At 40.0% G+C, this 12,914-nt stretch overlaps 1 protein-coding gene across 1 annotated transcript in view; it reads left to right on the forward strand.

Moving 5' to 3' along the window:
* Positions 1 to 214: 214 nt before the first annotated feature.
* The window catches only part of rras2 (RAS related 2), a 32,310-nt gene continuing 19,610 nt past the window's right edge, over positions 215 to 12,914 (forward strand). The window contains exon 1 of the mRNA XM_077564182.1: positions 215 to 611. Within this exon, the coding sequence (XP_077420308.1) occupies positions 510 to 611 (102 nt within the window). The 5' untranslated portion in view covers positions 215 to 509. The remainder of the gene's footprint in view (positions 612 to 12,914) is intronic.

Here is a 12,914-nt window from a genome sequence, read left to right on the forward strand (position 1 = left end):
GCAATGTGAAAGTTGAATCAGTACTTCTACATTTACCAGTGTCTTTTAGTTTTGTTTTTGTTTTCCCCACACAAGAATGAGATGTGCAGGCTGCTGTTTGTGGACAGCCAATATGATTGCGTGACATTCGTCTCGGGACAGGGCTGCAGGAGTGCACGTGCACGCGCTTACGCGTGAGTGCAATTTTATGCACAGTGGGAGCCCCTATAGACAGACGCGGGTACTGCACCGGCTGACGATTACTTCTCCGGTATCCACTCCACATCTTGTTGAGCGTCGCAGGCTGAGGCAGGCAGTCAGGCAGTGTTGTCGAGCTTCAAACACGGTCACACGTATGGACCGGCGCCCGTAGCAACCTCCGGGACTCCTCTGTGCTCCTCCTCGCCACCGACGAGCCCGTTTCGACAGCTTTCTGTGGGGGCTCCCTCTCTCTCTCTCCAGACTGCGTAAGGCCTCCCGGGTTGAAGAGGAGAAAAGTGGGGCTTGGTGTGGCGAAGGCGGTGGCGGCGATGGCAGGCTGGAAGGACGGCTCGGTGCAGGAGAAGTACCGGTTGGTCGTGGTCGGAGGCGGCGGGGTGGGAAAATCGGCCCTGACGATCCAGTTTATTCAGGTCAGTGAGGCTGCACTCCCTCCCTCTTTGGGTGCCCAAAACACGGCGAGAGGCCGGACGGAGCCCCATGAAGCGGGCACCGGGGTGGTGGGGGTTTGTTTTCTTCGCCGCTACTTTGCAGAGGCCTGCAGTAACTTAGCGAGAGCTTGCTTGTTTGCAAAGATTCGAAAGCTTATTTTGGTTCATGGCTGTCAGATCCAATGCGTCGACAGCTGACACCCCCTGTTAGTTAGCACTTCTCTACTTACAAGAAAAGGGGAAGTTGATTTCAAGCAGAGGTGGCAAAAGTACTTACACGCTGTACATGGGTAGAAGTACTGATTTACTTAAGTATGAAAGTATTGACATATTTAATTAGTTATGAAATTACATACAGTAAACTGGTACCACTGGTTTACACATTTAATTTATTCCGTGACCAATCTTGACATTGACTTTATTCACATATGAAATAATCCCCATTCACATGAATACAAATGTAATTTATCCGGTATAGTCAGTTCAAAAAGACATTATTATTATCATCATTTTTGATTTGTAAAATACTCAATTTGATGACTTGGCACAATAGGAGCGGGGAAAAAAACTTATGTACACAAAATACAATGGCACCAGGTTTAATTTATCTCGTGCAAAAGCTCGCAGAAATGAACTTTGCTGAGTGAAACAAATAGAAATGTGTTAATCCTATCCAGCCCCTGAAATGAAACCACCATTTTTCAAACAATACCTGTTTTGATGACTTTACACAATGGAGAAAAACTTCAATTGCATAGTGCTTGTAGTGGAAAAAAATAATCATCTGGATCTATCATAATGGGTTCCCATACCTTTTTGTATTAACTTTGTGAACTGACTAACAAAATATGCCAAATTAGCTATACTGTCACCACTAGAAGATCATGTTTTAAAGACAACCCATTCACTCCAAAAAAAAAATCTCTTAAATAAGACCATGGATGAGGAAATTCTTACTTCTCTGAATCTGTTGCTGTCATTGTTTATGCATCCTGGCTCACCTTCCTCCATGTCGATGTTACCTCTCTCTATTTATGTCTTTTATGTGGTGGTGTCATCCCCTGGGGTTGAATAAAATAGCAAGAATATTTTGACGAAGTTCAGATATCTTTTCGAATGTAGGGAGTAAAAGTAAAAAGTCATCATCAAAATAAATGGTCGAAGTACATTTACCGGACTAATCTACTAAGAACAAAAACAAAGTACTGTATTTAGACTTCACACCACTTATTTCAAGAGTCCATAGCTTGTTCATGTTTCATCCTTGAGGTGAGTTTTCATGTCACTGCTTTCAAGTAAGCATAGGTGAACCAATACAAACGTAAAGTTAGAACAAAAGTTGCCTTTTGCCCACCCTGCCACCACAAAAGAACATCATGGCAGCAGCCAGGTTAAAGAAAAAAGTCCACAGCTAAATCACATGAGAAATACGCTCACGCACACAGGAGGGGCAAATTTGTCTTGCTTGACTGGTTGCAAGTATGCAGCAGCACAAAGTATCCAAGAAAAAATGATTAACTTTTGAGTTCAGATGACTTCCACAAAATGGAAGATGGTGTGGACCCCCTATGGTTCTTGGAGGCCACCCACCTCTCCAATGATAATAGACATAGAACTTACACACTTACTGTCACATTTGTGTTAAAGAAGCACCCTGCTGGTTGCATTCCAACACATTGCAGACACTAAGCGGCCTTGCTTTGACCTTCCTGGCCCTCATCATTGTCTTTGCGTTACCCCCACCATTCACAAAAACACACACACAATATGAAAAACGTTGCCCTTTGCGGTGTGTATGCATGCGTGTGTCCCTTGTGATATCACTGTATAACCGATGCCTGGCTTTTGCTTCCAAGAGACTACACTGCAGGCAGCTGCATGTCTCCACACTGTCAGACAATGGTGGGCTGGCACACGTTTCAGAGTGGGGGTGAAAAGCTTCTGGTGAATGTGTGTTGGTGTGAGGGGGAGTTGTGTCTAATGAGGGTTCATAAAGCTCATTAACTGCATACCAAGTAAAAAGGGATCAGATAGCTGTGGCCCAGATTCTTGCCGTAGCCCACTGACCCTGTCGCCCCACACATAGCTTTTAAGAACAACGTAAAAGTTAACACCAGCTAATTAAACATCCCATGTTGTGATTCAGTGGGGTGAACACATGCTGTTAGTCTCTCATAGTAAAGATTGTCTGTTTGTTTGATTGTAAAAGTAACTGTATTTTTAACAGCTGAAACAATTCATCAAAAAAATTTATTACAAAAAATTTAAAGAAAATCAGACTCACACGCTACTCCACGTAGAATAAGTTTCCGTGATAGTGACGAGCCAGAAGGAAAGAGTCCGTAAAGTGTCCCCCAGAAAAGTTTGGGGTAAAATGGAACGAACATTACAAAACCATTTCTACAATCGCCAACACAAGGTATCTGTTAGGGGTGTGCCAAAAAAATCAATTCTCATAAGAATTGCGATTCTCCTTTAGTACGATTCAGAATCGATTTTAAATGTCCCAAAATTAATTTTATTTCAATAATTTTATACTGTCTTGCCTTTGTCCGTGTGTGCCTTTATTTGGAGCGCTGTTCATGTTGTACCCGGTTTGGCCACTGAGGGGCAGTGTGGTTCCGCGCGGTCGAATACACTGTTAAGTTGAAGCTACATTAGAGAATAGAAGGAAAAAGTCACAATCAAGTTATACCAATAAAAAAAATAAAAAATCAGCGTGGAGGCGTTCTTTGGAGTAACAAAAGTGCCGCGAGTAGTACGCTAATTAGCATTAGCGAGTCAGACTGGAGTAGATCATTATAATTCCTTGCACATCTATAGATTGAAGCAAAAATCATTGTCAATCAAATCATTTTGAATCAAAAATCGTTCTTAATCGAAAATCGATTCTGAATCGAATCGCATTCCTAAAACTCTGAATCAAATCAAATCCTGAGACATTCAAAGATTCCCACCCCTAGTATCTGTGTTAGCGAAGCAGTCAAGGATAGATAAAGCTTTCACTTTATTGAAACATATGCTAAATGAACATTTAACACATTTATACACAAGTTGCTACGGCCACAATTAACATACAGGCGCTCACTCAACACTCATACTGGCTAACAGTTTGTCAGTTTACAGCCAGTCACTATCTTAACCTCACAACAGCCAACTCTTCACTCTCATTCACTGACACCCACATCACTCACAAGGCCAGGCCGGACTTCTGAAAGTCACACACAGTCAAAGTAACAGATATTGTGAAATGTTAGGAGTGCAACACCAAATTGACAACAATAAAAGCTACAATGCACGTGCACATTTTGTTGTTTAATTATGCAAAATAATTGATTAGTTGATTTAATGAATTCAAAAAGGTTTGTAATTACCAACAGTTGCCACAAGATGGTGGCAAAGCACTACTTTTCTATTAGATTGGGCTATGACCTGTTTGAAAGGAGCGCCTCCCTTGACTTCAACATAGTCCCTTAGCAGCAATATGCCACAAGATGATGGAAAACTAAATTTTAATATTAGACAGTGCTTGGCCTGAGTAAATAGGCTTTGATTTTATGTGCTGACCAAGAAAGTGTACTAAAAATGTTTGCCTATGATAGCATTTGCATTCGTTCTGTTGGTCTTGAACTTTTGACAGAAAGATTGAGAATGTGCTATGATGAGTGATAACATTTATTAAATTTTATTTATGGGTTTCTGTATACAGTATTTACTGTGCCTCCCTCGGCTAAAATTTTGTGCAACTTTTCAGAGCTAAATTTACCAAACAATTGATGTATTTGACTTAAGGTGCTATTTCACAACATAAAAAATAGCCATTGTGTCATGCAGATATGAAATCCAGTAGCGTATAGTGTCAGTACATTAAAAACAAGGCCTGCCAATATTCCCCAAAGATTTCTCTCATGATATAATTTGAGAAGTAAACAAAGTATGAAGGCCATGAGGTTTACAGCCCAGAGTGTGTGTGTTTGGGATCAATACATCCGCCCTCGTGCTCCTGTGGCGTAAACGACGCTGTAAAAATGAGCGACGAGGAGATGTTGACAGCATGAGGAAGTGTAAAACCTCTTCCGAGCTCTCCTGACAGAGGAGAAGACCTAACAGCTGCTCGTGAAGTCCAGGCTTTCCCCAAGAACTGCGCAGAGCGTTTGGGTGGGGGGTAGGCGGGGTATGGGCCAGTCTGGGTGGGATGATGTTAATGGTCATGGACCATGTGGAATTTGGCCCTTTGGCAAAGGAAGTCACTCAACTGTTGCTGCACGTACACGTAGGACCTCCTCGATTTGGATGGGAAAATTTGGCCTGCTTCCTGAATCAGTGGAACGTGGTGGGTGTGGGTGTCAGATTCTTGTGTGTTTATTGTTTTGCCAAAAATATAGAGTACTTAACAGACATTCAGTATTCATTTTAAAGATGTGTTAAAAGTTTCTTGTCCTGTCTTCAAGATGAACAAAACAAAGAGGGAAAAAAATGACAATATTGCCATCCCTCAATGTAGGGAATTTATGCAATCATATTATCTCATGTAAACTGAACTCAGCTAGCAGGCAACAATAGGTGCACTTGAGCAGTTTAATGGTAGATAGTAAGGCTGAACAATTAATCCATTTCAAATCAACATCGCAATGTAGTCGCATAGTATAATAGTATAATCATGCAATTTTCAAATGCTCCTATCCCAAAAATTTCCCTGGAAGTCGAAGCAAAAAATTATCCAAATGACAGCTTGCTTCATGAAAAATTCGTAGTAGCCTACTGGTCAGTTGTGAACTTTTTGTTGAAAGTCTGCAATTTGTCTCGTAGGTGTGTTCTTGATTACTAGCAAAAGTAAATAATGTTCAGCTTTGGCTGACAATGTCAAAGAGGTATTAATCAGTAGAATATGTTAATTATCGTGGTTGAAATTTCCAGTAGTAGTTTTGACAAGATATGTCAACCATGTACAGTTTCCTGAAATTTGCCCCCCCCCCCCCCCCCAAAAAAAACTCTCCAAGTTAATTTACCAGTAGAATAAATCAAATAAGTCTGGATCTTGATATAATTTCTCAATGTGATATCATAAGTAAACAAGATTACAAATAGTTTAGAGTGCTTGGATGCCACGCCCCAATCATCAGAGACAGGGCACACAAAAAAAAAGACATCATGCTGAGGCGGGGATATGAAGGCGAGTTAGTGCACAAAAGATGATGTCGCTGAAAGCTATAGTGTGGTGGGTCCTGTTGGTCACCCGGATGATAAGCAGTTTCTCAATCTGAGATAGCAGTGGGATGACACACCATTGAGTCATCTGACAAATGTGGAGCACAATTTTGTTTAATGCGACGCCTTTGAGGGAGGAAGCCTCTTAGTACGGGAAAGCGTGACTCACGTTGGAGACTGCATGTGGGGTAGTGTGTGTCAGTGTCACTTGGTGGTTTTTACAGAAGAAATTTTACTACTGGATGTTGTTTGATCTGGTTCAGGCACATCACTTGATGTTTTTTTGTAAAACTCAGCTGGATTCACTCTTCACATGCATGTCTGCCCCTCTCTGATTAACATATTTAAAAAAAAAAAAAATCCATTTTTTCATTCATTCTCTGGTTCGATTGTCTGTCTGCAACACCCAATTTTGTTGTTTAACCGTGCAAAATCAATTTTAATCAGATTACACCATTCTAAAAAATGTTTTATATAATAAACATCTATAAATGATGGAGACAATGTCTAGGCTGGCTAACTGTTAGCCAGTTAACAGCCATCCGATAACCTGTGTGTAATGCGTAGACGGTGACCCCACATAATGCAAAATCAATTTGAATCTGATTACTCGATTGTAAAATCGACATTCATAAGGATTTTTCAAATGAGATTTTTTTTTTTTAATCTGTGAAGATTTTTAGTCGTATTGACCCAATTATCTCAACATAACATCACACACGTAAATATTCTGTTCAGCCACCGGTCTAGAATCCAGTCCTTTTGAGGCATAGCTCTTGCGTGATCACACGATATCGCAAACACCAAGATGAGCAGACACTTCCAGGTATGGGCCAGTGGTTGCCGAGTGTTTCCGCAATGAACCAGAGGCGGCAACGTTGTAAGATGTGATATGGTTTTGACAAGAAAAAAATTGCTTTAGAAAATACTTCCTGTTCCTGCCATCTGGGGAACCCGCTTTTATACAAAAAATGACTCTGGGTCGTATGTAATTTGTTTTATTTACCGGTGCGTCCATGTTTGTCAGTCAGGGTGATTCTTTGATTGGCTACATTCCATTCACGTCAGTTCATGGAGACAAATGGTTCGACACTTAGTTAGCTTTCACCACACACATGACGATTTTTGGTTGATTCATAAATATTGAATAAGTTTAAAGGAACTTTCAGTTTACGTTGATTATGGCGACGCCATATGGACAAAAGCAGTAATGTTATGCCAGAAGGAAGACCACATTTCCCATGAGGACAAGCGCATTGCGTAATTTTTTTAGCTCAGGCCAGCGAGCGTTCACATTCAAATTGACTTCCGTCTTTGTAACGAATAGGGAAAGGGGGAAGTGACGTTTGCCATAAAGCAGTCAGCACATTTGTAGTTTTTTGTGAGCCAGTGTTCCTACCATCCTCTTCAAAGTTGCTTAGTGCCAGTACAAATGATACAGACCACCTAAGGTCATGGCAAAGGTACTATTCAGCTAGTTTTAAGTCAATGTGTCATCAGAAGAGTTATGAAAATATTTTGTTAAGGTTCAAAAGTTCCTTAGTGCTACTTTAAGATTATTGTCCCGACCCGTTTCGGGACAAATCCACTCTTAATTCAGGCCAAAAGGTAATCACTTAGGACAATCTTAGTCTCTATCTAAGTAATCACCAGTTTTATGCGGCATCTACTTTGTACAATTAGTTTTGTATATAATTTATATTTAATTATTGTATTGCTCAGATTGTACTGAGTTGCAAGATATTTTTCCACTGTTTGCCTTAAGTTCTATTTCTGGTTCTAAGTTTAACAACAGTTTTTCTTTTTGCCATCAGTGATACCTTTCTGCAGTCGGAGTGCAAAAAACCTAGAAAAGAAAAAGGGAAAACACATTTGCTCACTGAGCTTAAGTGACGTGAGATATCAGCAAATCTCGTGAGAGTCACATGTACTTATTTGACTTTTGAGGCTGATTTTTCCAGGAAATGTTGGTCGAACTCTTAAATTGAACCACTGGGGAATTCAAATTTGGAGGTTCCACTGTAATTTGTGATGTAGGACTATGTTCTGTTCCCTTGGATCCAGAAAACACTATTAAGATCCGAACCGTTCACTCAATGAGTATAAATTATTTTCAGAGATCCGGTGCTTTAGTAAGGAGTTGAAAGAAGATCAATAAGAAGGATAGTCCTCCTTGGGCATGTAGAGACAAGGTGAAGGTATGATAGAGAGAAACATTGCATGTGAAACTGCTCCACAGAGGCCCGTTTTAGAAAATGGGCTTTGTAACCTTTTCTTCTGGCCTAGTGATACTGTCACATGTCATACTGCTGAGTGCGAGAAAGCCCACTTATATACTCTGGTCTCATTTTCTTCATCTACTGCAATGCATTAACATTTCTTTGTTAGAGCATAGTGGACCGCGATAAGACCTTTTGGGGTTAGAATGCGGTCGGTCCATACTTGCATGTGTTTCCTGTGAGCTGATGAACTAAGTGTTTAACTCGGAGAAGGTCCCCTGTTTTTGTCGTCAAGATTCGAGGTTTGAAAACGAGGAAAAGTTATCCTGTGGCCATAAAATTACTTTTGCCTGGAATTGTGCTTGTGAATGGTCCACATTTTTGGACAGTTTAATGTTTATGTATTGATCAAGTTCAAGTGCTTCATTTTCTGTTTTCTGTGTTCACGTGAGAGGGTGAGTTGACCCGTAGTCATCTGTAGGCCATCTCGTAGAATGAAAGGGACACGTGTAACACACAGTTATTAAACCCTAATAATACATTGATTGAGTTTTAAAAAAAGATGGGTTCAAGAGCTTAGGAAATCCATCCAGTGATTGTACTTGCTAAATAATATTATTGTGCTGAAAAAATATGTACAATAGCTTTATCCACCATTTAGTGTTTCAGCTGTCAGCTGGTCCACAAGTATAATAACTACAGACATAGACAATCAGGCGATTAAATCAAAAAAATAAAAAAATCCAGCCTTGACAGACTCTTATTTTTGCCGTTCAAACAACTGCAATCATGATTAATGATCAATGACCTCAATTATAATCGCCCAATTCCCCATTGATTGCAGTATTCTCTTTCAGCCTCAGTTGAATACCGCTGTAGAACGGATGAGAGTGGTTTCAGCCTGGTGTCATGCATCACGTATTAATGTGTGCTGATACTTGCTGGATATTAAACTGCCATATGCTTGCATCTTGTGTTCTGAAAGTATTGAGCAGAGCACATTTCTCAATTTCTTTTTAATGACTGCGTGTGCCAACCAACTATAATGGATTTTACCCCAAGTTGTGAACTTCTTTGAATGTTTATATACCTACTCGCAAATTTTGAGATGTGATACTCAAGTTACTTTGGAGTCCTTAAATACATTGAAATGAAAACATTCCTTTTACTGAGGTAATATACTTGAACCTGGCAAAATGCCATGCAGCATACCAAAGGAATGCACATGCTAAAGGGAGTTCAGGATCTGTAAAGATACTCCCACCCATCTGGTAACACTCAAGAGACTAGCTGGTCACTCCTTTTACTGCAAGATAATGAGAAACTAATGAGTATCCAGGGAGGAATGCTACTCTGCGCATGCTACAATACAAACACTCTTGTATTATTCAATATATAGTCTATGGTCACACCAATAGGTGCACTTGTACAGCCAGTTAAAAACGGATTGTCTTGTAAGTGCAGAAATGGAATAGAAATAAATTATATTGTTCATTTGAAGAAACCCAGGTATGTATATATATCTTTAAAAGTGAAAATAAATGTCTTGTAAATTTGATATACCACAGAGAAGATTGTTAACCATCCTGCCAAAAATGAATGCTTAGTAAAATCAACAAATACTGTATAAAAAAAATGAGGCTTCAAAATCATGGAATATCAAGCCATTCTCTCAGCTCTCAAACTCCCTGGGCATGTCCGTTGATTTTATACCACACCCTGCTCAGCTGTCAATCAAATACCACTTGACTTATAAATCTCTAAATTCATTTTGCAGAATTTATAAGTTACCATCCTCTTGCTCCTGGACAAAAACAATAACAACAACAAAAAGGGAAGTTCGTTTTTGTCATGATAACATTGAATTGGATAGTTTAATATGTGTAGCATTGCAGTCTATGCATAGATTAGAAAATATTGTAGAAATATTTCTTCAATGTATCCATCATTGCGTGATTGTTGTACGTTATCAGAAAAAAAACATATAGACTCTTGTTTCAACATTATCAGTCAACAACAAAAGGTTTGACACGGTCTTTAAACTGGTATTGCTCAACAGTGTACTGCTGCACTGTTTTCCGGTCACTGAGCCTCACATAGTCGGGGAGACAGATGAGGCGACAAGTTGCTCTGTGTTGTTTTGGCAATTGTTCCGTGTTCACACATCTGTCTGTTTCAGAATAACTGGCAACAGTATCAGGTCTCACATCTCACAGTCTTTGCACAGTCACAACAACTCTGGCGATGGGAAAATGACATGTTGCTTATTTTAGCTTCTCACCCCCACCAATTTCAAAATGGAACACACAAAGTGTATGCGCGGGCTTCTCATATGGAAAACTTACTGTATAGTTGATCAGTATTCTAAGGGAGCTTTCACACCTGTATTCTGCTTTGTCAAGTCCAGATCAGTTTGTATTTGTTTAGTTTTCCCCTAGTTCGTTTTCATTTTAGTCGATAAAGTATTCAAGCGAACCAAAATGCATCAGAACAAAGAATGTTACATTATGTTTTTATGTATACATTTCTCCCCCCTCCATTGCATTTCAATTGGTGGATTGCCGCTATTCAAAGGGTACAGTGGCAAACCCGAATTGAAATGCAGGGGTCCAATGTATATCTTTTGCGACGAGTCCTGGAACTTTTGTGACACCTATTGTATGTACTTGTGGCGTAATCAAGTCGACTTCTCAGATGGTGATGGAGGCCAGGTAAAGTACTATAAGTGACTAATTTAGAGCAGTTGAATTACTATCTTTGTGGTTCTCGCCTTGGAATCATTTCATTCTAAAGAAGATCAAAGATGAGGTCATGGACAGAAAAGCAATGATGTCATTGCTTTACCAGAAGAGAACATTTTCTAAGCACCCTAACTGATTCTACTGATGTCATCCTCCATACTGCTCACAGCCCCTTTGGCAGACATTTCCTTAGCAATGTAGTAACAAAATAAAAGTATATCGTATCGTATCGTATCTTATTGTATCGTATGCCATGTTAACCTTAAATTATGTCTTGAAACAAATGAAGTGGATTGCAGTATTCATTTCCTTATCTAAATTATTAACTACCACATTTACATACAATTGTCCATACTCTATGTGTGAATGGCTGTTTGTCTGTATGAGCTCTTTGATTGGCTGGTGACCAGTCCAGGGTGTACACTGTACCAAGCTGTTATCTAATGTCAGCTGAAACAGGTTCCAGCTCACCTGCAACCCTAATGTGCAGTGATATTTAAATTTCAAGACAATAATAATCGATTAATATCCTGATGATGGGTGATTTTTGGTGGATTGTGGCCTGAAACATCATCTTTGTTCAATGTGAGGAGTCTTTGAGAACATTGATAAGAACTTGGGCTTTTGAATGGTTGTTTATTAAAGTCATCTGTGCTTGTTGTCGATGCCTGGCGTTGGGCTGTCTGCCAGACAGCTGGTGGACATTTGGCGTTGTCTCATGCAAAAAGTGTCCATTTGGACTGTGGGACACCTGCTGTCCATCAAGAGGAGGTGTGGCCTGGGAGCATGCAGCCCCTCAACAGGTGACGGTACAGCATGACTCATTGTCCAAATGTTGTGTTAACAAAGGCTACAAGTAATCTAGATCATTTGGGGAAGTAATCAGAAAACTATTCATATAAAATAACAGAAGAAGACACTGATGTTCCCAAAATTTCAAATTCACCGTAGCTTGTGTTATCCCGCTGATAGACAAACTGTGTGTGTGGCACCACTGCAAACGTAAATATTTGAGTTGGCTTGAGTCACTAAACCAGCTGTCGCGTGACTGTTACTCTGATCTAAAAGGTGCAGCAACTGTATACGCGTGTGTCCTCTGCAACAGCTGGTGCCGGAAAACACAAGGTAAAACTGTCGATTGGCACGCGCCGGTGCACGTTAACTAAACAGCTGTTTAACATTTTGTCTGGTATGTATAACCAAAACGGTCCTTTCGCAGACAGGCTGTTGGTGATACTAGTTAAAGCTATTGGCTGCTCGCTTTGTATGCACAGGGCACGGTGTTGATTGTCAGACATCTCAATTTTGGGCAACAAAAATAAATCATCGTCCTCGTTTTTCAAATTTCCACCAATCACACATCGTTAAAATAGTAACACAATTTATATTAATTACACCCCTGTAAATAATATTTCAGTTACAGGAGTCAAAAGCATGATCGATTGTTTGTTAGTCCCCGTGCTCTGAGTCGAAGTTAACTCAACACAGACTGCTCTTGTTTTAGTTCAGAAAGTGGAAATGTGATTTTGCTGCTGCTCAGTACAGGGATTGATCTATTTTAGTGCAATCCAGGGCTAAGACCACCCAAAAATTCAGAAACATCATTGGCCTTTTGCATTATCAGAAGGCTGTTTTTCAATAAATATACACAGTACAATACTTTAGTCTAAGCAATACTGTATATGATTGCTTTACATATGTTAAACGACACCAATGGATTGCTTCCTTTTAGCATTAATTGAATTAAAACTGAAGAACGTGTGGCCATTGCATCCCTTTTCCAAGAAAAAGTTGAGACTGTTCTGGAGCGTGCCATCAAAAGCCAAGTCCACACCAGGAAGAGGCACTTGTTTGTGGCACATGTGGTTGTTAAAGGCTTGCTAATGTTGGAACTTTTCAGGACTTTTGCTGCATTATACACTACTGGGAAGTCGGAAATATCCCACTTGGCGTTTAAGAGGTCTGACCTCAACGCATTCCTGGCAAGCTCAAAACACGGATGACAACCGGGATCAACTACCATGTATTTTTGACGTCAATGTATCCTTATTTTAACCAAGTGGTACCATACGATTCAGTTCAATATGCTTCATTATTGTGTTTCCACTGACAAGTCC

Source organism: Vanacampus margaritifer, chromosome 4 (assembly GCF_051991255.1).
Source record: "Vanacampus margaritifer isolate UIUO_Vmar chromosome 4, RoL_Vmar_1.0, whole genome shotgun sequence".
Taxonomy (NCBI): Eukaryota; Metazoa; Chordata; class Actinopteri; order Syngnathiformes; family Syngnathidae; genus Vanacampus; species Vanacampus margaritifer.